At 39.1% G+C, this 27146-nt stretch overlaps 1 protein-coding gene across 3 annotated transcripts in view; it reads left to right on the top strand.

Moving 5' to 3' along the window:
- PRKDC (protein kinase, DNA-activated, catalytic subunit) overlaps positions 1-27146 on the top strand; it is a 186211-nt gene that overhangs the window by 25072 nt on the left and 133993 nt on the right. For all 3 annotated transcript variants that reach the window (XM_017516405.2, XM_017516404.2, XM_037734203.1), the window contains 14 exons: positions 1488-1634; positions 3087-3251; positions 3697-3865; positions 4207-4256; positions 5137-5262; positions 6689-6841; positions 8424-8539; positions 9216-9375; positions 10039-10125; positions 11308-11427; positions 11853-12012; positions 20696-20802; positions 23679-23769; positions 25334-25497. In XM_017516405.2, the coding sequence (XP_017371894.1) occupies positions 1488-1634; positions 3087-3251; positions 3697-3865; positions 4207-4256; positions 5137-5262; positions 6689-6841; positions 8424-8539; positions 9216-9375; positions 10039-10125; positions 11308-11427; positions 11853-12012; positions 20696-20802; positions 23679-23769; positions 25334-25497 (1815 nt within the window). The remainder of the gene's footprint in view (positions 1-1487; positions 1635-3086; positions 3252-3696; positions 3866-4206; positions 4257-5136; positions 5263-6688; positions 6842-8423; positions 8540-9215; positions 9376-10038; positions 10126-11307; positions 11428-11852; positions 12013-20695; positions 20803-23678; positions 23770-25333; positions 25498-27146) is intronic.

Raw genomic sequence — 27146 nt, 5'->3', positions numbered from 1 at the left:
GGGTTTCACCGTGTTGACCAGGATGGTCTCGATCTCTTGACCTCATGATCCGCCCGCCTCGGCCTCCCAAAGTGCTGGGATTACAGGCGTGAGCCACCGCGCCCGGCCCTATATAATTTTTTTTTTTTGAGACAGAGCCTTGCTCTGTCGTCAGGTGCCAGGCTGGAGTGCAGTGGTGCAATCTCAGCTCACTGCAACCTCGGCTCACTGCAACCTCCGCCTCCCAGGTTCAAGCAATTCTCCTGCCTCAGCCTCCCGAGTAGCCGGGACTACATATGCACCACTACGCCCAGCTAATTTTTGTAGTTTTTTGGTAGAGATGGGGTTTCACTATGTTGGCCGGTATGGTCTCAATCTCTTGACCTCCTGATCTGCCCACCTAGGCCTCCCAAAGTGCTGGGATTACAGGCATGAGCCACCGAGCCTGGCCTGTAATATATGTATTTATGAGCCATAATGTTTTAATCTGTCCTCTGTCTGCTGTTCAATAATTATTTTCAAGTCTTTAAATATTATATATCGAAAACAGTTGAATATAGATGCATTAGAAACATGCTTACTGAGAATACAATAATAGAAAATTAGCAGTGTTTAAGTGGTTACACATTATAGTATGTAATATTCCCTATTCTGTAATTAAGTAAAATGATGTTGTTTGTTTACTTGCTGAGAAACATTTGTGATGTGTTTTATGAAGAAGGAAATTATGAAAGAGTACATATGATGTTTTATTCTTCAAACACGAACAGGGAGCAAAGTTCCCAGAAGGTCACACGCTAAGACCTGTTGGCCTTAGGGGCACTGGGAAGTGTATGGGTAATTTAGCAATGGAAGGTGGATTTTTTTTTTTGTTCTTCCTTTGATGACTGTCTGGATTCCTTCCATTCTTATCCTGGACAGTCTTTGTGCTGAAATGGGGAATGCTCTTCGAATACCTGTGTTAGTTCCTGCATTTAGGCTCCTGCTTCTTGGTTTGGTAAATAATGATCTATTTGCTTCTCAGATGACATTTTCCCCTTGCATCACTTAATTTAAGCTTTATAGTTTGTTGCTTTTTTTTTTTGGAAACTGAGATGCCTTGTCTTTCTGATTGTCCCGAACTCTATTTATTGATGATGTCTGAAGTCACTGATCCCCTGACAGTTCTCTTTCACCCTGTGGGTAACCGGTGAGTTCTAAAGACTGCTCTTTGCTTCATCAGAGAGCCTTAATTCAAAACCTGTTTTTTTTTTTGGTCAGACTTAGGCGTATCCTTGGTCTCTTAGTCCCTTTCTCTGGGAAAAACATCTCACTTAGCCTTATTTAAGACACTTCTGAACCTGATAGAGACTAAGGAAAATGGAAGAAAGGGTCTTTATGATTAAAAGCAATTATGTGTAATGGTAACAGTACATTAGTAGCATCCAAACAGTTCTAGTTTTTCCATGTTTGTATAGATTCCGTTGTTATTAAGTATTTCCAAAAAAATAAATAATATATATTTACAGGTTTCTTATATGGTGGCGAAAAATGCAGAAATGCATAAGAGTAAGCTGCAGTACTTTATGGAGCAGTTTTATGGAATCATCAGAAACATGGATTCAAACAACAAGGAGTTATCCATTGCTATCCGTGGATATGGACTTTTTGCAGGAGTATGTCTCATTAACTTATTTTGTTTTGTCTTGGTTTCACATGATTGTTTAAAGGAATCTAATTCATTGCATTTTGAGTAATATCTAATACTTGTAACAATACAGCAGGCCCTGTGAACTGCGCAGGTCCACTTATATGCAGATATTTTTCAGCCATACATGGATAAAAAATACAGCATGTGGCCTGGTGGGGTGGCTCACACCTGTAATCCTAGCACTTTGGGAGGCTGAGGCAGGTAGATCACGAGGTCAAGAGTTCAAGACGAGCCTGGCCAAGATGGTGAAACCCCATCTCTACTAAAAATAGAAAAGATTAGCTGGACGTGGTGGCACACGCCTGTAATCTCAGCTACTCGGGAGGCTAAGGTGGAGAATTGCTTAAACCCGAGAGGCAGAGGTTGCAGTAAGCCAAGATTGCTCCACTGTACGCCAGCCAGGGAAACAGAGTGAGACTCTGTCTCAAGAAAACAAAAATACAGTGTGTGCTGGATAGGAAACGTATATAGAAGGCCAACTTTTTGTATATGAGACTTCCATAGGGTGATTGTGGGACTTGAGTGCATGGATTTAGGTATACTGAGGAGGTCCACAACCAGTCCCTTCACCACATGTTCTGAGAGTCACTATATTAGTGTGTTGTCTACTATGTACTAGAATTCTTTAGATGTGTTATCTTAAGTTTTCCTAACTCTCTTAGGAGCTGAGTATTACTGTTTTACAGATTAGCAAACTGAAACCCAGAGAAATTAGGAACCTTGTCAAGAGACTCACAGAATTGACAGAACCACGGTATAAGTCCGAGTCTGAAGAATAGAAACACCATGTTTCCCTTCTGTGTTATGCTGCTTCTTATTCTTAAAGTAAAATTGTAGTTGATTTCACTCAGTTTTAGAAAGAGTTCAAAAAAAAAAAATTTATATGACAGGAAGAGATATATTTAAGAATATTAGCTAGGTGTGGTGGCCCATACCTGTAATCTCACCACTTGGGGAGGCCACAGCAGGCACATTACCTGAGGTCAGGGATTTGAAACCACCCTAGCCAACGTGGTAAAACCCTGTCTCTACTAAAAATACAAAAATTGGCTGGGCGTGGTGGCACACACCTGTAATTCCAGCTACCAGGATTACAGGTGTGCGCCACCATGCCTGGCTAACTTTTGTGGGCTTTTTGTGTTTAGTAGAGACAAAGTTTCACCATGTTGGCCAGACTGGTACTTGAATTTATGACCTCATGATTTTCCTGCCTAGGCCTCCCAAAGTGCTGGGATTACAGGCACAAGCCATCGCACCTGGCCAGATATCGTATTTTATTATCTGTATTTCTTCTTAAATAAAAAGCTTATTAAACTTGTGTTTATAATCACATGGCTTAACACATGATACCTTATTAAATATCATTATTTTGATCTTGATAAGATTGATGAAGTCTTCTGTTTTACCTTTTCTAAAGCCTTGCAAGGTTATAAATGCAAAAGATGTTGACATCATGTACATTGAGCTCATTCAGCGCTGCAAGCAGATGTTCCTCACCCAGACAGACATTGGTGATGACCGTGTTTATCAGATGCCAAGCTTCCTGCAGTCTATTGCAAGTGTCTTGCTGTACCTTGACACGGTAAGTGAAATAGTTAAACTGAGCACAGTTTTAAGTATTTAATCTTCATTTCTTAAAATCATTTGATGGAGTCATATGATACATTTAGTGTAGGCGTTGTTGTGAACAACATGACATAGTTAGCATTTTGTGGCAATAGAATTATTGTCATGAAACTTGATTTTTTGTTATCCAGAGCAAGAAAAAAAATTTCTCTTTCCATCTTTCTGAAAGATTCGGAATTGTTGCTTGGGATAGAATTGCACCTCAAGACAGTTTTTACTCTGTGTGTGTGTTTTTATTAAGGCAATCACAGTAATAAATGTTAAGCTTAGCAGGTTAGATGACAGACCATGTTTTCTTTTAATAAGTATCTAATTCAGTTGTAATTACTTTCAATATTTGTATTATTCCTGTATTCTGTGATTCCCTCCTCTACTCATAGTTTGCTGTTTATTTCTGGTAGGTTCCTGAGATATATACTCCAGTTCTGGAGCACCTCGTGGTGATGCAGATAGACAGTTTCCCACAGTACAGTCCAAAAATGCAGTTGGTGTGTTGCAGAGCCATAGTGAAGGTGTTTCTAGCCTTGGCAGCAAAAGGACCAGTTCTCAGGAATTGCATTAGTACTGTGGGTAAGTTTGTAATTTATTGTTTTTATGGGTAATGATGGATAATTGACACATTATTTGATATAGGTAAAGAGAATCTTGTTACCAAATTCTTTTGTATCTTTGATACAATGTCTGATGAACTAAATTTTGGTAGACCAAAATCTCTTCCTTTTTTCATCCTATTATGTCTGAATGTTAATAGTTTTAAGTTTTAAAGTTATTAATGAACTTAGAAAATAAATTCAGAGGTAAAGTTGGGTTCCAAAATATAATGACTGTTGACTTTTTTCTTTTTTTAGTGTTTCATTGTATATTTTTCAGCGTTTCCTTCATTTTTGGTTTTTTGTTTTTTCCTTTTTCAGTGCATCAGGGGTTAATCAGAATATGTTCTAAACCAGTGGTCCTTCCAAAGGTAAATTCTGAATTTTAATGTTTGGAAAATTTATCTGTTATCACAGGAAGTTAGGAATGTTGCTGAGGTTTTCGAGTATAATTTTGCAGAAGTGGCCGTTCTTTTCTTTTAGCTATGCTTTACATTTTGAAAAGAACATAGTACCTCTATAATATTTTATTAGGTGCGCAGACACTTCTAAGGTATGAAACATCTTTAAGTATAACTTTAGGTTTTATACATTTTTTTAAAACAGAAATGTTTTCTCTCTTGAAACTCTAGGACAAAATGCTAGGGGAGGCATATCTTAATTCCCAGAAGTTATAGGATGTACGATGAGACTAAAGTTTGAAATATGTAAGAAAGCGAGATAAGGATTATAGCGCATTCAGTGGATATTGTATTGAAATACTTTGTTGGTGTATCACAGTTTTAGTCACAGAAGAATCACGTTGTTTTCAGCTTTTTATCTATTTATTTATGTTTTGAGGTAGAGTCTTGCTGTATCATCCAGGCTGGAGTGCAGTGGTGCGATCTCAGCTCACTGCAGTCTTCACCTCCGAGGTTCAAGTGATTCTCCTGCCTGAGCCTCCTGAATAGTTGGGATTACAAGTGCCCGTCAGCACGCTCAGCAAATTTTTGTGTTTTCAGTACAGATGTTTCGCCATGTTGGCCAGGCTGGTCTCAAACTTTTGACCTCAGGTGATCTGCCCACTTGACTCCCAGAGTGCTGGGATTATAGGTGTGAGCCACCGCACCTAGCTTGTCTGTCTTCCTTAATTATATGGTCTCCTATGAGTGACAATTTAATCTAGAAAATTCTGAAGACCGGCATGTTCTGTCAGCAGTGCTGCTTCTGAGAATCTGTCACTAAATATTGTCATGCTGTCTTCCTGGCCAGGGTGCTGAGTCTGAATCTGAAGACCACCGTGCTTCAGGGGAAGTCAGAACTGGCAAATGGAAGGTGCCCACATACAAAGACTATGTGGATCTCTTCAGACATCTCCTGAGCTCTGACCAGATAATGGTAACATTTACCATTTGAAAGCCTTAAATGTACCCTACTTTCTCTATTAGTCTCTGTAGTTTAGACACAAGAATTGTTTATTTCAGAATTATATTTTACTAACTTTCAAAAGTTAAAAACCGTGTACTTCAAATAATAAAAAATTAAAACTATGGATCAGGAAGTTAGAATGAGAGTAGAAATAAATGAAAGAAACAAAAATATAGAACTCCTTTAACGTAAATTAGTTACTGTAGCTGAGTCCTTATTTTAGCTTTAAGTAGCAGGATGGTACAGCTCATGCTAAGCTGTTCTTCCTCACAGGTCCAGCCTCCTAGGTAACAGAAAGTATTTTCATCAAGGAAGAGCTATTCTCTTTTTTAATTTGTTTGTGAAGATAAATCCAGTAAATGTAGTAGGTATAAAGAGGATTGGTGCATAGCTATTCTGTACATCACTTCGGATTAGAATAAGGCTTCTTGCTTAATACATTTCTCACAGACATTTCCTCAGTGTCTGCTTTAAGTCAGGTAGTGGCTAGCATTTTTGTACAGTTTAAGCATTAATAGCCTACGACAAGCAGTTTTTGTCAATATGTGATTCCTATCTTGTGAAAAATCTTAGGTGGTTTTAGTTTTTTTCTTACTGAAATAAAACACCAGTTGATAGTAAGTTTGCCAGTATTTATTTTTTACATGTGATGTTAGATATCTCTGTAAGTACTGTAAAATATGAGACTAAATATAGGCAGAGTAATTGTCCTATTTTGGAATGGTAAAATAGCTTCACTTTTAGAGAAATGACAGATTATACTTTTAAATCGATTCTGAGAGTCGATATATATATTTGTATGTATGCGTATATGTACATGTTTATTTTTATTCTATTTTTTTTTATTAAGATGGGGTTTCACCATTTTGGCCAGGCTGGTCTTTAACTCCTGACCTCAGGTGATCCACCTGCCACAGCCTCCGAAAGTGCTAGGATTACAGGCGTGAGCCACCGCACCTGGTCCATGTGCATGTTTATATATGTTTTCATATTTAGTTGTATATGCACATAGCCATACATATGTTCACAGACATAAAAGACATAGTGTCTATATATGCATATTATACATATTTGTGTTTATACATACACATCTACAAATTAATTGGGGTAAATGCTTTGACTAGGATTCACCTAAATCTTCTCAGTTACCACTGTGTACATAAGTATTTGTTGCATGACTAGATAAATGATATCTGACTGAAATGATGCGGTCATAATAGTTTAGGAAGGTATCTTGCAGCTTGAAAAATTCCAGGTAAATCTGCTACAGTTTATAATCACTGTTGCCATAATACCCAAATCTGCACATACATCTGTATATGTGTTTTAATGCTTATAAAATACTCATACTTTTTTGCACAAGATTTTGAAGTTTATTGTTTTTCTTTATTTAAAGGATTCTATTTTAGCAGATGAAGCATTTTTCTCTGTGAATTCCTCCCATCAAAGCCTGAGTCATTTACTTTATGATGAATTTGTAAAATCTGTTTTGAAGATTGTTGAGAAATTGGATCTTACACTAGAAACACAGACTGCTGGGGAACAAGAGGTTCGAAATTTTTATCAATAGTACTTTTTCATCATCTTTGTACCAACTGTCTTTGCATATAAATGATCAGGGCCTAGTAACACATTTGTAGAGGACTGGAGAAAATTGTTTTCTTCAGGATTATTATGTGCTATTGATGCTTTTTTGTTGGATGTAACCTACTGTATAGAAAATGTTATTACTAGATGGCTCAAGAAGTAATTGATATATTAATACGTTAATTTTTTTGGAAAAAGTTATTTACTAGGCTCATTTATTTCTTATTCCTTAGCAATAGTAAAGAGTGACAGAAGTCTTATTTTGTGTAGAAATGACTTTGTGTAGGATTAGGGAAGCCTGGGGTTGCTCTTGTTTATAGTTAAGGAAACTCCAAATTGTGGTACAAGGTGGTAAATGTGTTCCTGAGATAGTAGAATATAGATAATAGACAGAGAAACAAGAAAATGCCCTCCTGTTCTTTTGCATCCCATTTTCCTAGCCTGGGTTAAAGATAAGTCGTAGCTTAAGGCTACCAGCCTGGAGTTGCCTTGCTCTTCTTGCCTGAGGCAACTGGACTCCATAGTAATTAGGCTGGTGAGAAAGAGCTGAGATCCCGGCAAGTCCTCTCCCTTGCTTTCTACTGCAATGATTGTTTCAGACTAGATGGTGCTGATTAGAGTTCATGCATCAGTACCTCCACTGTAGTCCTGAGATAGACAAGAGGTAATGGGGAGGATGCACATAGGAAACATGACGTCCGTGGCAACGTCAGCTTTGTTGCACTTGCAGTATTCTATTTTCATGTTGGGTGATAGGTAACAACATCAATGTGTACTTCATTGCTGTCTGTGCTTTGCATATGTCTAAAATAGTTTTATTTAAAAAAAAAAAAAAAACTTGCTGAAAGGGACTTCCTGGAACTATGTCAGCTGACAGACCTGCATTTTAGAACATGTGTGTATGTTCATTGCTGTCTTCAGTGGCTTCCCTTTCTCCTCTGTTCCCTGGCCTTCCAGTTTCATTCCAGCAGATCTATGACCACCTGTTAACACTTCCCAGATACCTTTGGTCTCCAGCCTCCTCCTCCCTTCTTGGTTCCTGTTCTCTATTTCTAACTACTTGTTTTACATTTGAATTTGAATACACAGTTGTGTTCGGCAACACAATTTGGTGACACAAACTTAACGTGTTTAAAACTGATCTTCCTGCACTTCACAAAATACCATATTTTTCATTTATCTTAATACTGTTCATAATTTCTGTATTTCACTGTTTCTTCACTTGAAAACTCCAAGTCACCTATTAAAATTCTGTCTCTGTCAAGGCATTATTGCTAGCTTCATCAAGCAGTGCTGCCCTCCTGGCATTTTTGTGTTTGACCCATTCTTTCATCACTTCCCTTGAGTCCTTTTCGTGAGCGCCTTCTGCAAGCCCTGCCCTTCTCATCAGACTGTAGCTCTTGAGCTCCCATCTTGGTCTTTCTTGCTGTTGCGTTCTTTCTACATAGCATGGGTCCTAGACTGTGAAGTCAGTTGGAAAGTTATTTGTTGAGTGATTTGTGATTCAATGGTACAGTGTTTCTTTGCTGCAATTACTCTTTAAGAACGGAGATGAGGCGCCTGGTGTTTGGGTGATCCCGACTTCAGATCCAGCGGCTAACTTGCATCCAGCTAAACCTAAAGATTTTTCGGCTTTCATTAACCTGGTGGAATTTTGCAGGTATTTTGTAAAAATTTAATTATTTAAGAATAAAAATGATTATTAGTAATTGGCTATAAATTCCTTTTATAGATATAAGAAAGGAAATAATAGAAGACTTAAAATCTATCATTGATTATATAGATCTTTAAAATATATCTAAGTGTACCACCTTACAGTTTTCATTATTTATTTTTTTGAGATGGAGTCTCGCTTTGTCAGCAGGCTGGAATGCAGTGACATGGTCCCAACTCGCTGTAACTGCTGCCTCCCAGGTTCAAGCGATTGATTCTCCTGCCTCAGCCTCCAGAGTAGCTGGGACTACTGGCACATGCCACCATGCCCAGCTAATTTTTTTTTTTTTTTTGTATTTTTAGTAGAGATGGGGTTTCGTCATGTTGGCCAAGATGGTCTAATGATCTCTTGACCTTGTGATCCACCCGCCTCTGCCTCCCACAATGCTGGGATTACAGGCATGAGCCACCGCACCCAGCTCCGTTTTCATTTTTTTTTTTATATTTGAAAGATCCTCAGGTAGAGAAAATGGGTTATAGATATATCTAAACATTTTATGTATATCTAAAATTGTTGTGATGGAATTGTAGCTTATAGTTGTTTATGTTCCTTATACTTATAAAGCTAAATACGATTAGTATGATAACAATTTCTACCTTCAATTTCTAATTTGTTTTTGCAGAGAGATTCTCCCTGAGAAACAAGTTGAATTTTTTGAACCGTGGGTGTACTCATTTTCACATGAGTTAATTTTACAGTCGACAAGGTTGCCCCTCATCAGTGGTTTCTACAAATTGCTTTCTATTACAGTAAGAAATGCCAAGAAAATAAAATATTTTGAGGTGAGTCTTTTTTGCAGGGCATTGAATCTTCTTGTGTTTTTTTTTTTAGGTCATGAGTCATAAAATGTGTGATTATGGCCCATGCTGTTTTAAAGTCTACTAATTTTATTATATGTATTTAATAAATTGATGAGTGGCAGTTGGATAGCACTCTAAAAACTTAGCAGCATTTTTTGCCCTGATGCTCAAGCACCTGGCTAATTATATAAGATTAACAAGGCCTCTTAAAGTGTGGTCCTGGGACCAGCAGCCTTGAGCATTGCTTTCTGCATCAGAAGCCCTGGGGGGTGGTCTCTGCCACTTGTGCTAGCAGCTGCCAGGTGATTCTGGCACCTAGTGAAGTTTGAGAACAACTGAATTAGCATTCTGGAGGCTCCAGTCAGTAACTTGTGGAGCCCACCTGGGTGATTACAGAGTGAGATGGAGAAGAGGGAATGGATTTAGCTGTATCCATGGCTTCTGACTAGCTTCTGCCTTCCCCCTTCTTGTACTGACTGGCCTGTGACTTGAAATGTCTGCAGAGCTGATTCTCCCTCCGGTCTGCACTAGATTTTGGTAACTTGAAATGGATTTGCACCTTTGAAGACAAGCTGGGAAGTACTGGATTAGGATACAGTCTCCAGATTCTTGTGCAGTGTACTAACTTGCTGTTTTATTTGACAGGGAGTTAGTCCAAAGAGTTTGCAGCACTCTCCTGAAGACCCAGAAAAGTATTCTTGCTTTGCTTTATATATGAAATTTGGCAAAGAGGTAATTTTTAAATAATTTATCTTAGTGTTATCATGAGCTATTGTTAAATGAATGTCTATTGAAAAAATCCTAGTGATCATAAATAATCTAATTATTTTAAGAATTGGTACCGGGCACGGTGGCTCATGCCTGTAATCCTAGCACTTTGGGAGGCTGAGGTGGATGTATCAGAAGGTCAGGTGTTTGAGACCAGCTTTACCAACATGGTGAAACCCCGCCTCTACTAAAAATATAAAAATTAGCTGGGTGTGGTGGCGTGAGCCTGTAATCCCGGCTACTCAGGAGGCTGAAGCAGGAAAATCACTTGAATCTGGGAGGTGGAGGTTGCAGTGAGCCGAGATGGTACCATTGCGCTGCTTCCTGGGTGACAGTGAGACTTCCTCTCAAAAAAACAAAAATAAACAAATTGGGCTGGGTTGGGAGGCTGCGGGAGGAGAACTTGGTTGAATCGGGAGACAGAAGTTCCAGTGAGCTGAGATGGTTCCACTTCACTACAGGTTGGGCAACAGAGCAAGACACTGTCTGAAAAAAATATAAAACCAAAAATTGATTTGCTAAATCTAGAGTGGGAGTATGTCTTAAAAAAATGAATAGAGGAAATTATTGTGCTTCAAAAGTCCTCAGCTAGGTGCAGTGGCTCATGCTTGTAGTACCAGCACTTTGGGAGGCCAAGATGGGTGGATCACTTGAGGGTAGTAGTTCAAGACCAGCCTGACCAATGTGACGAAATCCCTTCTCTACTAAAAATACGAAAAATTAGCCAGATGTGATACTATGCGCCTGTAATTCTAGCTACTCGGGAGGCTGAGGCAGAAGGGTCACTTGAAGGGAGGTAGAGATTGCAATGAGCCAAGATTGAGCCATTGCACTCCATCCTGGGTGACAGAGCAGGACTCTACCTTAAAAAAAGAAAAAAAGTTCCTCAGGCTCTTTTAACATAATTCAGTTGAGTAATGGCAACTCAAGATGAAATAGATTCTTGCTTTTCCATGTAGTAGGAATTATGCATTTCAACAAATTAACTTTCCTGGAGGTTAGTGCATAATTTGTAAGTGAATGTGGTCTTATCAATAAAGGCTACAAGCCCATTTTTTGTATTTGAGAATAGGGCAAATATTTTTTAGTTGATTTTCAAAAGTAGGCTCTATTCAGATACACAGCACTGTCTTCCTTCTTGTTTAGGTGGCAGTTAAAATGAAGCAATACAAAGATGAACTTTTGGCCTCCTGTTTGACCTTTCTTCTGTCCCTCCCACATGACATCATCAAACTCGATATTAGAGCCTATGTTCCTGTGCTGCAGGTAGGTGATATCTTGAAGAGAGCCACGTCTTCATCACTGTTGTGAGTCCCAGAGCACATGGAAACACCATGCTCTTCCCCTGGCAGTCCCAGCAGGCGCTTCCCAGCAGGCACAACTGGGTCAGGGTCTGCTTCTGCCACTTACTGGCTTTGGGACTTAGACCCTTGGTGACTTCTAAGCTGCACTTGGAGGTCGATGTGAGAGTTAAACCTGTGTGTCTTGAAAGTTTTGCAGTGTACCACAGTCACAGAGACAGCTACTTGCTTTCCTCCTAATTTCCTGGACTACACCCACTTATCTCCAGCAGTGTCTGGTGTCCGACATTAAAAGGAGTATTCATTAGAAACCACAATTAATGGGTATGTTTTTTCTTTAAATCTTATATTTCCTGCGTTTCCGATTAACTTGTTTGTATTAACATACAGATGGCTTTCAAACTGGGCCTGAGCTATGCCCCCTTGGCAGAAGTAGGCCTGAATGCTCTGGAAGAATGGTCAGTTTACATCCACAAACATGAAATGCAGCCTTATTACAAAGATATTCTCCCCTGCCTGGATGGATACCTGAAGATTTCAGCCTTGTCAGGTAAGATTTAGAAGAATTGCTCTGTGTACTGTAATTAAAATGGAAATGGAATAGCTATAATAAGTAGGACTGTATTTTTGTAACTGCTGAAATTTAAACCCAGCATGTTCAAAATATGTTTGATTGCTATTTTTGTAATTTCTCTTATTTATCTGAACATAATTGGGATGACTAAGAAATATAGTTGAGATATTAAAAACATTTTTCATTTATTTATAGCTTACTAATATTTATAAAATCTTCAGTAATAAGGACTGTCTTAAATACCTTGGGACTTTTTATGGCTCCTAATACACTGCTTTGCAAAAAATCTTGTTGAATAAATCAGTCAGGAATAAAACCTTTAGAAAATTCAATAGTAATTTTGTATTTTAATTTCACTAGATTTTTATTGCTTTTTAGAACTGATGAAGCACACTAATTATAGCTAATTAAAAATTGGGGAAAAAAATGTCATGATAGAAAAATTAGGTTTGGGAAAAGAGTCAAAGAAACAAGTTATCTGGCCAGGTAGAAATATTACTAGTCAAGAAACGAAAAAGTAGAACTTCAGAGTCAGGGTGGGGGCACAGACTTATTTAAACTGGAATGAAAAGAGGCATTGTCATCTGATGGAAGCAAAAAGAAAGATTCCATTGGGAGAAAGACTGAAGTATTTTTAAGAATTTAAACTTTACTGTCTTAAAAGTAGAAGTCAATTGTTAATTTATAAGTTTTTTTTTTTTTTTTCATGAGGCCAAGAAAAGAAATATAGAAAAAAAGTGGTGAGGTTTTACTTATGTAAATCATTATTTTATTGTTAAATCTTATTGGCTTGGAAATACTCTGTGAAAGTTGTGACAGATTTCATTCACCATGTCTGGTTTTTGGGACATCCTCGGTATATATGCAGAGTTCATGAAGAAAGAGTCACAATATTTAAAGATTATAATAACAAGTATATTTTAGAGACCAAAACCACAAACTAGTTAACTTTATAGCTTTTAAAATTCACATTTATATAAGGAGTGCCATTATTTGAGTATTCATGACAAATATATTGCTTAAATGAATGTATCTGATAACATATCTTTGTAGTATTTTCTTTCTTGAGTCCTGTTAAGTAACTCATTGAAAAGATTTGTTTTAGATTAATAAAGGAAGTTACTGTGATTTTTTTTTTTGAGACGGAGTTTCACTCTTGTTACCCAGGCTGGAGTGCAATGGCGTGATCTCGGCTCACCGCAACCTCCGCCTCCTGGGTTCAGGCAATTCTCCTGCCTCAGCCTCCTGAGTAGCTGGGATTACAGGCACGCGCCACCATGCCCAGCTAATTTTTTGTATTTTTAGTAGAGACGGGGTTTCACCATGTTGACCAGGATGGTCTCGATCTCTTGACCTCGTGATCCACCCGCCTCGGCCTCCCAAAGTGCTGGGATTACAGGCTTGAGCCACCGTGCCCGGCCCTACTGTGATTATTTTAAACGATTTGCGTGTTAAACAGAAGTACTCTCAAGGTGATTTGATAATTTAGAAAAGCAGAAAGTAAGCAAACTTAGGTGACAAAAGTTACTGTTTTAAACTTTTTTTTGATATATCAAACTTTCAGAACAATTGCCTGAACAGTAAGAACTCCATGTGTTCCGTCTAGATTCACCAGTTATTAAGATTTTGTACCATTTGTGTTATTCCCTGTACTTTCTCTGTTGTATGCATGTGCATGTTTTTATATTTACATGGGACATTTTTTTCAGAACTGTGTGAATAAGCTGAAGATGTTATAGATCTTGAATGTGTCATTGTATATTTCTTAAGAGCGAGGATGTTCTTTTACATAACTGCAGTATCATTATCAAAATCAGGAAAAATAACATGGGTACATACTCTTTCAAATTATAGTCCATGTGCAGGTTTTTCACTTGTCCCATTAATTTCTTTTTAAGTGACACCTGTGGGCTCATGTGTTACTTTTAGTTGTAACTCTTCAGCCTTCTTTAATGTGGGATAGTTCTTCAAGCTTTTTTAGTTCTCATGTCCTGACATTTTTGAGGGCTGCAGGCCAGTTATTTTGTACAGTGTCCTTCCACGTGGGTTTGTCTGGAGTTTCCTCTTGGTTAGTTTTGGGCTGATGCTGGGTCCTTTTAGGACGGTTAGTGCCTTTGCTAGCTGTTTTCACTCTAACCAGTTGGCCAGTGTTTGCATTATCTTTTTGTGGTTGTCAAGTTACTATTTCTCCCTCTTTGTGAGTTAGTAATTTGAAGCCTTCCTAGAGTGATCAGTCCTGAGTTCTTTAGGTGGTACAGAGGAAGGTAGATACTGGGCAGGGGGAGGTCCCAGGTGCTCTCAAGGATGTGAGGAGGGCATGCCTTAAGGGGTGGCGTGGCGTGGAGTCCACCAAGCAAGATGAGGTACCCACATGTTGGGACAGCTGTCTAGGATGTCAGGGTGCAGGCTGGGCGAGGAGGGGATGGAGATAGTAGTTTGGTTACATACAGGGAATTGAATAAATACATAAATTCATTGAGAATAAAAGAAACTAGGTTTCTCATGTTGAAGTGAGCTACAAATACAGAAAGACAGGAAACTGGAATGGACACGGTGGAGGTGCATTGGAAGTGGGTATATCGGTGTGAACTGATGGTCCTCCTTCTCTCTCTCCCCCTCGCCAGTTACATATGTACATTCACATATGGATGCATCTAAATAAATGTGGAAATAGAACTGAGAGGGAGAGAGAGATAGAGTGTGCATGTGCGTGTGTGTATGTGAGAGACAGAGATACATGTACTCTGTCCACTGAAGGGGCCTTCCTGGGAGCGTGGTATCTGAATAGAAACAAGCAAACCTGGCATCTGGGTCATGGCCTCCAAATCTCATTTTCTTTTTTATGTTTTTTTTTTTCTTTGAGACAGAGTCTTACTCTGTTGCCCAGACTAGATTGCAGTGGTGCAGTCTTGGGTCACTGCAACCTCTGCCCAGTGGGCTTAATTGATCCTTCCACCTCAGCCTCCCAAGTAGTTGAGATTACAGGCATGCACCATCATGCCTGGCTAATTTTTGTATTTTTAGTAGAGATGGAGTCTCACTATGTTGAACAGACTGGTCTCCACCCCCTGACCTCAAGTGATCTGCCCAGTTTGGCCTCCCAGAGTGGTGGGGTAAGCCATCACGTCCAGCCCTACAGCTCATTTTACATTAATGGAACCCGGACTCGTTGGTTCCAGCCTGGGCCAGGAAAATATATTATGAACCTAGAATACTATATTTTATAGAACATCCAGAAAGTAAGAACCTATTCAAAGAATGATGGGGGAAGTGTCACAGGCAAAATAAGTGATGATTTGAGCATCAAAATAAATACTTCGGAAACATTATAATCCATGGAATCAAATAGGAAGCAATGAGCATGTACAGATATAAGTAAGTAAAATGAGCAAGTTAAAGTTTCCTAGTGGGGTTTGTTTTTTTTGTTTGGTATGTAGTAAGTTCTTGTAAACTTAGCTTAAAATAGCATCTGTGAATTATTTCATAGATTTGTAGGACACAAGTCCAGATGGGCTGAGGCATATGGCTGAAATCAAGCAGTTGGCTAGGCCAGGCTTATTCACTCCCCATCCAGGTTGTTGCCAGGATTCAGTTTCATGTGATTGGTGGACCGAGGTTCCTGTCTCCTTGCTGACTGATGGCTGGAGCGTGATTCTCAGTTTGTGGAGGCCTCTGAGTGTCCTAGGTGGCCCCTGCACCTTCACAGCCAGCATGACACTTTCAATTCCTTGTATGCTCCAAGTCTGACTTCCTTTTCTAATACTTGCTGCAGAAAACTACTTTTTTTTTTTTTTTTTTTTTTTGAGACGGAGTTTCACTCTTGTTACCCAGGCTGGAGTGCAATGGCACGATCTCGGCTCACCGCAACCTCCGCCTCCTGGGTTCAGGCAATTCTCCTGCCTCAGCCTCCTGAGTAGCTGGGATTACAGACACGTGCCACCATGCCCAGCTGAATTTTTGTATTTTTAATAGAGACGGGGTTTCACCATGTTGACCAGGATGGTCTCGATCTCTTGACCTCGTGATCCACCCGCCTCGGCCTCCCAAAGTGCTGGGATTACATGCAGAAAACTACTTTGAAGGGGCTTGTGTGATTAGCTTAGGACCACTTGGATGATCTCTCTTCTGCCATTGACATAATAGTTACGGGAGGAACTCCAGAAGCAGGTCATGAAGCTGTCTTAAAATTCAGTCTACCACACATGGTTTCAGAGTACCTCACTCAAACACATACTAATGATTGAGAGTGAAAATAGTGACTTTACAGCAGAGACACCTGGTAGAGCCCTTCTTAGCTCATTGACTAACAGTCAGACTTGTGGGCCACACGTGTGTCCTGATGTGGCTTGCTGAGGGGATCTCAGTGCCACTCTGGGCCTCTCCTGCTAAAGACACACGGCCTGAATCTCCTTTTTCAGACAGTGAAGTCAGCGTAAAGGTCAGAAGTTTTTTTATAAGTCAGCGAATTTTTTGCTATCTTGGCAGATTACGTAGAAAGAATGACTTCTTGGCTGAGCACAGTGGCTCATGCCTGTAATCCCAGGACATCGGGAGGCTAAGGCATGTGGGTCACCTGAGGTCAGGAGTTTGAGACCAGCCTGGCCAACATGATGAAACCCCACTTCTACTAAAAAGACAAAATATTAGCTGGGCATGGTGGTGCACCCCTATAATCCCAGCTACTCAGGAGGCTGAGACAGGAGAATTGCTTGAACTCGGGAGGTAGAGGTTGCAGTGAGCAGAGATTGGGCCACTGCACTCCAACCTGGGCCACAGAGAGTGGAGATTGGGCAATGCCCTCCAGCCCGGGCCACAGAGATAGACTTTGGCTCAAAAAAAAAAAAAAAAAAAGAGAAGAAAGGCTTCTCATGGTATAGGCCAAGACCTTAATCATTAAGCCAAAGAAGGAAACTTTTCAAGGTTGAGTGACCTTTGCTAGAAATTTAACTCATTTCAAATTATCTTTTCAGAGTCATATAGTTACTTTCCAAGATGGGTCCTGTGTTACGTCCCTTCATATTCTGAAACCTGTTGGCATAACTTTCAAACGCCAGTTTCCAGGGAATCTGGGAGATGAGAACTATTCTTATGGAAATACTGAGATGTAATGCAATGTTAACATGATCTCCAAATTAGTCAATAAGTCTTTAAAACATTGTTTCTGTTTCCAATATGGTAACTGCTACTAGTTTTAACCCACAAAAGGAAGATCTGTGGAGTAACTCCCAATTCTGGAAGGAGATCCAGATCCCAAAAAGCCTGAGACTCACTGTTTGATGAGAAACTATCCTCCTTCCTTAAAAATAAAAAGCAGGCTAGGTGCGGTGGCCCACACCTGTAATCCCAGGTACTATTTTGAGTGACTGAGGGAGGAGGATCACTTAAGCCTAGGAGTTCAAGACCAGCCTGGACAACATAAGGCGACCTCATCTTTACAAAAATTTAAAAATTAGCTGGATGTGATAGTACACGCCTGTGGTTTCAGCTACTTGGGTGGCTGAGGTGTGAGGATTGCTTGAATCTGGGAGGTTAAGCCTGCACTGAGTCATGATTGTACCACTGCACCATAGCCTAGGTAACAGAGTGATACCCTGTCTCAAGAAAGGAAAAAGAAAAATCAGATTAGGTGCTATGGCTCATGCCTGTAATCCAAGAAAAAAAAAAAAAAAAGCCAGGTCGGGTGCAGTGGTTCACGCCTGTAATCCCAGCACTTTGGGAGGCCAAGGTGGGCAGATCACCTGAGGTCAGGAGTTCAAGACCAGCCTGGCCAACGTGACAAAACCCCGGTTCTACTAAAAATACCAAAATTATCTGGGTGTGGTGGCGTACACGTGTAATCCCACCTACTCGGGAGTCTGAGGCAGAATTGCTTGAACCTGGGAGGCGGAGATTGCAGTGAGGGGAGATCATGCCATTACACTGTAGCCTGGGTGATAGAGCAAAAGACTCCATCTCGAAAAAGAAAAATGAAAAATAAAAACCCAAAAGCATGCATGCAATTGTAGTTCTGTACTATTTTTCTAATATAACCACACAACCGCTTGTTAATTTTGCAGCTTACTAAACTCATATTTCACCTGGAAAACTGGGGTGGGTAATTGATAAGAGCCTCATACACCGGCAGTATGAGACTAATGGAGCTCACACATACCACTGTCTGTGCCCCCCTGCAAGAGACAGTGCACACGCCTGTTAGCATGACCCAAGGCTCCCATCTCCAAGGACCTATAAAAGCAAGAAGGAAAAGCACAGAAACACAAAACTGTGCCTTTTCATCAGTATTTAAGTATTTTAGTAATATTTTGCTTAGAAATTATCAAAGTACCCAACTATCCAAAGTATCCATTAATTCAGTCAGTCCAAGCTTGGAAATTACGTAAAGATATTTGAGATTATCTTCCAGTTGGCATGCTACACAGTGTAATTACTGGGGAAATAAAAAGTTTAACCAGATAATGATTCAGTTTAGTTAGCCGTAAACTTATATTTTTCATAATCTTAAAAGTTGTATAGGACTGTTTCAGATGTTTTAAAAGTTCTAGAGATGGATGTAGTGATGGTTGTACAACATTGTGAATGTAATTAATGCCACTCAATTAGACACGTAAAAATGGTTAAAAAGTACATTTCATGTTATGTATAGTACACCACAATTTTTAAAAAGTTATGAGAAGTAATTTTAGCTTACTAGACTAAATAACTATAGAGAAAACAAACCCAAGTAGAATAAAGTATATGTTCATATTATATTTAATACTGATACATAAAATATTATTTATTTAAACCAAAATATTAAACTTGTCTGTTTACTATAGATGTGCCTTAATTATGTGAATATGGATTCCTAAATGATCCTGAGTTGAGAAAACTTTAAAGATTTTTAAAATCCAGCACATTTAAAACACTGTTAGTTCAACTTCTTTATTTTTGGAGAATTTTAGAAATCCATAATTTACATATCTGTATAAATCAGAGCAGAGCTCTTTTAATTTCAGAAACTTTATAATCTAATTTTTTATAATCTAGTTTTTCAATACCCTCCAAATACAGGAGAACATTATACACAAAATTAGGTAGAGGCCTTTATTAACCATAGATACATAGATGCCAAGATACACAGAGAACTTAGTGAATAGTTTCAATTCTGCAATTTGAGCCGAAAGCCAGGAGATACAGACATAGAAAATACTGAATAGTCCAGATATCAAAGATCTGTTTTTCCCAGTGGACTAAAAATTCTTAACGTAACTGGAGTTAAAAAAAAAAAAAAAAAACCACCAAAAACTAGATTCTCTTATCATCTCTGGCCCATTAGAGAGTGGAACTCTAACATGTGTCATAGAAGGTCACCAGATGAACCACCCAATTATAGAAAGGAAAAGAACTAGCTAGAGAGACAGAGCAGAGGTAAAATCCCACTGCCAGGGATTCATTCTGGAACCAAGAGAAGAGTTGCTGGGGTTAAACCACCAGGAGGTGCCCTCCCACAGTGCAGCTCATCTGGCTGTGTCAGTGAATGCATGGACATCTCAGAACTGTTGGAAACGACTTTGTAGTTGCAGAACTGTGACTCTGCAGAGAGAAAATGAACGTGTCAAAGTTTATTTAATTCAGCAGTTAATAAGGGAACTAACAAAATGTTACAACTGGTTCCCATAACCTGAGCCTAATCACGAGAAAACATTAGACAAATGCAAATGGAGGGACCCTGTATAAAATTACTGGCATATAATTTTTTAAATGTCTAAATGATGAAATGCAAGGAAATACTGAAGAATAGCTTCAGTCTGAAAGAGACTAAAGAGATAGGTCAACTAAGTGCAATATGCTGTCCTGATTAAAAACATACTTAGGCGAACTCTGAGTGGGGCTGAGGAGTGAATGTTGGTAATCTGGTTTGCATGGTTGTGGGGCCGTTGTGTGGGAGAATGTCCTATTGGAAAACACACATTGAGACATTGTGGGCAGTGGGGTATTGAGTTGGAGTCAGTGCCCTCAGTGCTTCAGGAAAGAAGCTATATACTCTTTGTCCTCTGTAAGTTTATGATTGCTTTAAAAGAAAAAAAAAGGAATTTATGGGGGAGGGTACTTTAACACTGTAAATATTCTTCTTTCTCCTCGAGCTCACTGTAATAGTTTAGTATTCACTGACAGTTCTTCCTGAATCAGTTCTTAAACGGTGGTAGTTACAAAACGGAGATTTTCTACCCCTATCATTTCTTTCATCCTGGTTGACATTCTATTGCAATAAATAACTTTCCCTATTATTTATCTATATTAGTAAGATTTGTGGATTCTTATTTTTTCAGTGGGTCTAATCTTTCGCCATCGTGATTGGTTTTGATGCTCAGATTGTCTGAGATTTGGCCCAGGTGTGATGCTTGGGAGCCACTGCTTGTGCCACAAGATAATTCAGGTTCTTCTTGACCCTGGAGTCAGCCGCTTCCTCAAGGAGGCATGTTCCTTTTGGCAGACAATGCTTTATGTTTAAAAACAACCACCATTTTGTATTTTTTGTTCTGGAAACTTACTTTTTAAAAATCTTAATTAAAATTAGGAATTTAATGTTTCTATTTGACAATATAATGTGTCCTCTCTAATGTGCATTAAATGAATGAATGAATGCTACTTTAAATGGATTTTTGTTTACTATTGATAGATGAGACCAAGAGTAACTGGGAAGTGTCTGCTCTTTCTCGGGCTGCCCAGAAAGGATTTAATAAAGCCGTATTAAAGCATCTGAAGAAGGCAAAGAACCTTTCATCAGTAAGCAGTTGTTTGTATTTTCTGTACCTTACATAATACAGAGATCAGATTCTAAACTTGTGAAAAGTAAAAATCTTCATTTAAAATGTTAGTTGTTTTTATGTACAAAGTAGAGCACAATATAGAAATAATTTAAATATATTGGCCAGGCATGGTGGCTCACACTTGTAATCCCAGCACTTTAGGAGGCTGAGGTCAGCGAATTGCTCGGTCCAAGCCTGGTGCAAGTTAGGAAGACCCTGTCTCCACTAAAAAATATAAAAATTAGCTGGATGTGGTGGCGCATGCCTGTGGCCTTAGCTGCTCTGGGGGCTGAGGAGGGAGAATCACCTGTGTCTGGGGAAGCTGAGGCTGTAGTGAGCAAGTTCACACCACTGCACTCCGGCCTGGAATGGGAGTGACCTGACTGAAAAAAAATTAATATATTTTTAGCCATGAAAATATAAACTATATTAACTATTTTGTTTATTTTTTTTGGTCTTGTTTTTCTGTTTATCCCTGTCCTCAAATGTATTTGGTGGATAATCAGAGGTAAACTGGTTCATATTAAATAAGCAAGTCGGAATACTGATACCAGGGATACGTAAGACTTTCATTTATGACTAGATCTTAAATACGTTGTTTTATCAAGTTCAGTTCGTTTCAGTTTTCTTTTTTGTTCTTTTGGGTTTTTTGGGGTTTTTTTTGGTGATAATTTCTTGAGGCCAGTTTTCTTGGGATGAGCCATATGATGTGATAGTCAGAATGATATGAATAGAAAAAATTGAGTTAGAATATTTTGGAATGAACTAAAAATTAAAATTTGAAAAACTTTTAACATCTAAAAGTGATAATGCAAACTCTAGGGTCAGTTCTTCCTACATCATTATTTTGGGCACCTTTTGATTGAGAAACTAGAATGAAACTAGAAATGGCAGCATAAAATTTTTTATAATTTTATCACAGCAGGATAAAACAACTTGAATATATCTCTAGTTTTACAAGTAAAATTTCTTTTATTCTTACTGCTTTAATTTTGTTTTTGAGGCAGGGTCTCACATTATCACCCGGGCTGGAGTGAGGTGGTGTGATCTCAGCTCACTGCAGCCTCAATCTCCCAGACTCAAGTGATCTTCCTGTCTCAGCCTCCTGAGTAGCTAGGACCACAGGCGTGTGCCACAATACCCAGCTAATTTTTGTATTTTTTGCAGAGACAGGTTTTGCCGTGTTGCCCAGGCTGGTCTTGAACTCCTGGGCTCAAGCAGTCTGCCCAACTCAGCCTCCCAAATGCAGGGATTACAGGCTTGTGCCACTGTGCTTTGCCAAAATTTTTGTATAGATACACAATGCCAATTCCTTAGGACCGTGGTTCTCTAAGTATAGCTAGACCCTGGGTGATCCAGGGTGCAAGGCCAAAGCTATTTTTACTCTGTCTGTTTGCACCATGATATTATGCTAATCAAGCACTGTTGATTCCCTAGCATTGACTCTGAGCACAGATTTTTAAAAATATTCTGTGTGAGGCAGTAGGTGCACATGAAGCAGGCCTGCATAGTGAAGTGTGACAGCTGTCTGGAGAAAAAGCACTGTATGGTACTTTGAACCGGGAGTGAAGTAGCCACTGCTCTGTGGACACAATTTTTATTGAAATGACAACTGACACGCACACTGAGGTTATTCAGAGGTGGATGTGTGGCAGACATTTTCTCTAAAATGAACAGAGCCTGCCCCTTCAAGGAAAACTTTTGAAAATCTGTTGCCAGTGATAAAATTCAAGCTTTTAAGTGAGCTGTAAAATTTGGGAAAACTTGTAACTATTGCAATTGAGTTTGGTAGCTTCTTATTACTTAAAGTTTTTTTTTTGAGACGGAGTCTCACTGTGTTGTTCAGGCTGGAGTGCAGTGGTAGCCTCTGCCTCCCAAGTTCAAGCGATTCGTCTGCCTCACACTCCTGAGGAGCTGAGATTGTAGGCGTGCAGCACCATGCCCAGCCAGCTTTTGTGTTTTTAGTAGAGACGGGATTTCACTATGTTTGTCATGCTGGTCTTTTACTCCTGACCTCATGATCCGCCCACCTTGGACTCGGAAAGTGCTGGAATTACAGGTGTGAGCCACTGCGCCTGGCCTAAGAGTTTTTCTTTAACATTGGTGATGATACTTGCTGATGTTATTTTTTGCGTATATGATGAAATGTGTCAACATGTGGGATACAATCCACTGAACGAGTATTTTCAGATGAGGAATACATAATGTTTCCAAATTATACATGGATGAAAAATCCACTGGAAGTGCAAGATCAGCCACTGGATTTTAAAGTAGTGGAGTACATAGAGTTCATGATAGCAATTCAGATCCCACATTGTAGCTAACCTTTAAGACACTACCGATGGTTCAGTTTTATTGTACTATCAAATAAGAATAACCACAGTTACCTAAAAAGACTATTTAAAATTTCCTGCCTGGTTTTCCAACTACACGTTGCTGTGAGGCTCAGACTGTCCCCCAGTGAGCTAGACTGTGAAGGGGTCTGCACTACTGTGAAACAGGATCACTTTGCCCATAGTTTTCGTTTCTTTGGAAAATATAGTTGCTTTTTATAAAAGTGTGTCATTTGTTAACATGTAATGGATTTAGTAGTTTTAATTAAATAAATATTTATATAATTTGTAGGTTTCAATTTCAAATGTCATTAATACTGATAAACAGGACCTACATAAAACAAAGCTCTTTGGGGGTCCTTGATATTTCTTAAGAATGGAAAGGATCCTGTCAAAAAGTTTGGAACTGCTGGTCTAGGAAATGGACATCTAATTGGTGGCAAAGAGTTTCTTCCTATCGACTTCTGTTTAATCTTTAACCCATTTGTAATCATATACATACAATTGTTCAAATTTACAGAGTGAAGCAATATCCTTAGAAGAAATAAGAATTAGAGTAGTACAAATGCTTGGATCTCTGGGAGGACAAATAAACAAAAATCTTCTGACAGGTAAACTTTCTTATATTTGTGCTTTTATTTAGATGTATCCAGGCTATAATATATTCTGAATGTTTATTTCTATATATGAGTTACATATTTTAAAATAAGATTATGAAGAATAATATCTTGCCTAATGAAATTCTTTGACTATATCCATAAAATTGGAGTAATTCAGTATACTAATAGAGCAAGTGTTCTAGCTTGTTAAGCATGTTACGTAGTTTGAAACAATGTAATCTGTTACTGTTTTCTATATTAGAGTGTCAAGAATTCCAAGTTAATCTTTTTGAGATCAATATTGTTAATATTTTCATATTTTTAGAAATTAAAAAAATGAGAATTATCATATTTGATTAGTAGGCTGGGTGTGATGGCTGAGGCCCATAATCCCAGCATTTTGGGAGGCTGAGGTGGGAGAATCCTGCCTGAGCTCAGGAGTTTGAGGCTAGCCTGGGCAATATCATAGCAAGAGGCTGTCTCTATTTTAATTTTTAAAAAATCCACTTTTTGGTGGGGGTTGGGAATGGAGTCTTGCTCTGTGGCCCAGGCAGGAGAACAGTGGCACAATCTTGGATCACTGCAACCTCTGCCTCCTGGGTCAAGGGATTCTCCTGCCTCAGGCGCTTCAGTGGGGATTACAGGCAGATGCCACCACTCCTGGTTAATGTTTTGTATTTTTAGTAGAGATTGGGTTTTACCATGTTGGCCAGGCTGGTCTTGAATTCCTGACCTCAGGTGATCCACCAGCTTTGGCCTACCAAAATGCTGAAATTATTGATGTGAGCCACCACACTCGGCCAAAAATCCACATTTTGATTAGTAAAAATTTATCTGTATTTTTACTTTTGAAATTTCGTGGTAAATATACTAGTGACTTTTGGTCATTTAGGGAGTTAGAGCCTGTATTTGTAAAGTGTTTTAATGAGGTTTTTTTTTTTTTAAAGAAAAATATTGTTCATTGACCTTTTTTCACAAAATACCTTAAGTAACTCTCACTGAATTTGGATATTAAACATTCAATACTATTAGGCTTGTTTAAAAGTGATTTTATGAGGCCAGGCACGGTGACTCAACGCCTGTAATCCCAAAACTTTGGGAGGCCAAGGCCAGTGGATCACGAGGTCAAGAGATCGAGACCATCTTGGCCAACATGATGAAACCCTGTCTCTACTAAAAATACAAAAATTAGCTGGACGTGGTGGCGCTCGCCTGTAGTCCCAGCTACTTGTGAGGCTGAGGCAGGAGAATTGCTTGAACCTGGGAGGCGGAGGTTGCAGTGAGCTGATACTGTGCCACTGCAATCTAGCCTGGTGAGAGAGCAAGACTCGTCTCAAAAAAAAAAAATAATAATTTTACTCTCAATTAAATAGACTGATTTCTAATATTTTAATTACATATCCGAGGCAAAAGAAAAGGGAAAGATGAATAATGTGCTTCGCTTTAACAGAATGTAGAACAGCTGGCATTAGAAATGTTTCAATTTGTAAATAATTCTGACACTATTCTAATGCTAATAAAAAGAAAAAAAAATGTTCCGAGTGGAAAAACCCTCTTCTTAAATCTTTTCTAACAGTTACCTCCTCAGATGAGATGATGAAGAGTTATGTGGCCTGGGACAGAGAGAAGCGGCTGAGCTTTGCAGTGCCCTTTAGGGAGATGAAGCCTGTCATTTTCCTGGATGTGTTCCTTCCTCGGGTCACAGAATTGGCGCTGACAGCCAGTGACAGACAAACTAAAGTACTTCTATTTTTCATTTCACCCATTATGTAGAGCCTATTGCTTTAAAAATACATACCGGTTAGGAAATAGAGAACACACTTCAGCCATTCCAATATTAGAAGTTTTGTATTTTCTGTAATATAGTAATTAGAAAACTACTTATTAGAAGTCAGTGTCATTGATAAATGGAAGTTAAGCATAAATCATCTTAATGGATAATTGGGCTGGATGCAGTGGCTCATGCCTGTAATCCCAGTATTTGAGAGGCTGAGGCAGGCAGATCACTTGAGGTTAGGAGTTTGAGACCAGCCTGACCAGGATGGTAAAACCCCGTCTTTACTGAAAATACAAAAATAAGGTGTGGTGGCATGTGACTATAGTCTCAGCAGCTCTGGAGGTTGAGGCAGGAGAATCCGTTTGAACTCGGGAGGCAGTGGTTGCAGAGCGAGTTGAGATTGTGCATTCCAGCTGAGCCACAGAGTGAGATGCTGTCTCAAAAAAAAAAAAAAAAAAAAAAACCTTTCAAAATGTTAATATACCAAAAGCTCTTCAATATATGAAATGCAATATTGAGGGCATTTACAAGTGATATTCAGTCTATGCTTGGTTATCCCCTTAACTTTGGGAGATTAGAAACAGATACTCTCAAATTTTCTTCCTGGCGTAGCATACTTTGGTGATATTGCAGGTTCCACTCCAGACCACAGCAATAGAGTTAGTGTCTCTGCAGCCATAAAAAAGAAGGAGTTCATGTCTTTTGCAGGGACATGAGTGAAGTTGGAAATCATCACATCATTCTCAGCAGACTAACAGAGGAACAGAAAACCAGACACCACATGTTCTTACTCATAAGTGGGAGTTGAACAATGAGATCACATGGACACAGGGAGGGAAACATCACACACTAGGGCGTGTTGGGGTGGGGGACTATGTGAGGGATAGCATTCGGTGAAATACCTAGGGTATATGACCAATTGATTGGTGCTGCAAACCACCAAGGTGCATGTATACCTATGTAACAAACCTGCACATTCTGCACATGTATCCCAGAACTAAAAGTATAATAAAAACAAATAATTAAAAAAATATATCTTGGCCAGGCGTGGTGGCTCACACCTATAATTCCAGCATTTTGGCAGGCAGAGGCGGGCAGATTGCCTGACGTCAGGAGTTTGAGACCAGCCTGGCCAATGTGGTAAAACCCCATTATCTACAAAAAAAGGCAAAAATTAGCTGGGCGTGGTGGTGCATGCCTATAATCCCAGCTACTCTGGAGGCTGAGGGAGGAGAATTGCTTGAACCTGGGAGGCAGAGGTTGCAGTGAGCTGAGATCGTGCCATTGCTCTCCAGCCTGGGTGACAGCGACACTCGGTCTCAAAAAATATATATATATCTCAATGTAGCAAATCACATCAGTTTTTTGGTATTTCAGTACATGTAAAAGCCATGTTTACACTATACTGTGGTCTGTTTAGTGTGTAGTAGCATTGGGACTTAAAAAATACATTCTTCAATTTACATGCCCCAATTTAAAATACTGTGTTGCTTAGAAATGCTAACAAAGTGAGCATACGATGTGGGAAGAATTTTGCCAATAGGCTTTTTCTTTTTTTTTTTTTTTGAGACGGAGTTTCGCTCTTGTTACCCAGGCTGGAGTGCAGTGGCGC

Source organism: Cebus imitator, unplaced genomic scaffold (assembly GCF_001604975.1).
Source record: "Cebus imitator isolate Cc_AM_T3 unplaced genomic scaffold, Cebus_imitator-1.0 Scaffold584, whole genome shotgun sequence".
NCBI classification, from domain to species: Eukaryota; Metazoa; Chordata; class Mammalia; order Primates; family Cebidae; genus Cebus; species Cebus imitator.
The sequence above is the reverse complement of the archived record's forward strand: the minus strand, read 5'-3'. Positions and strand labels throughout refer to the sequence as shown.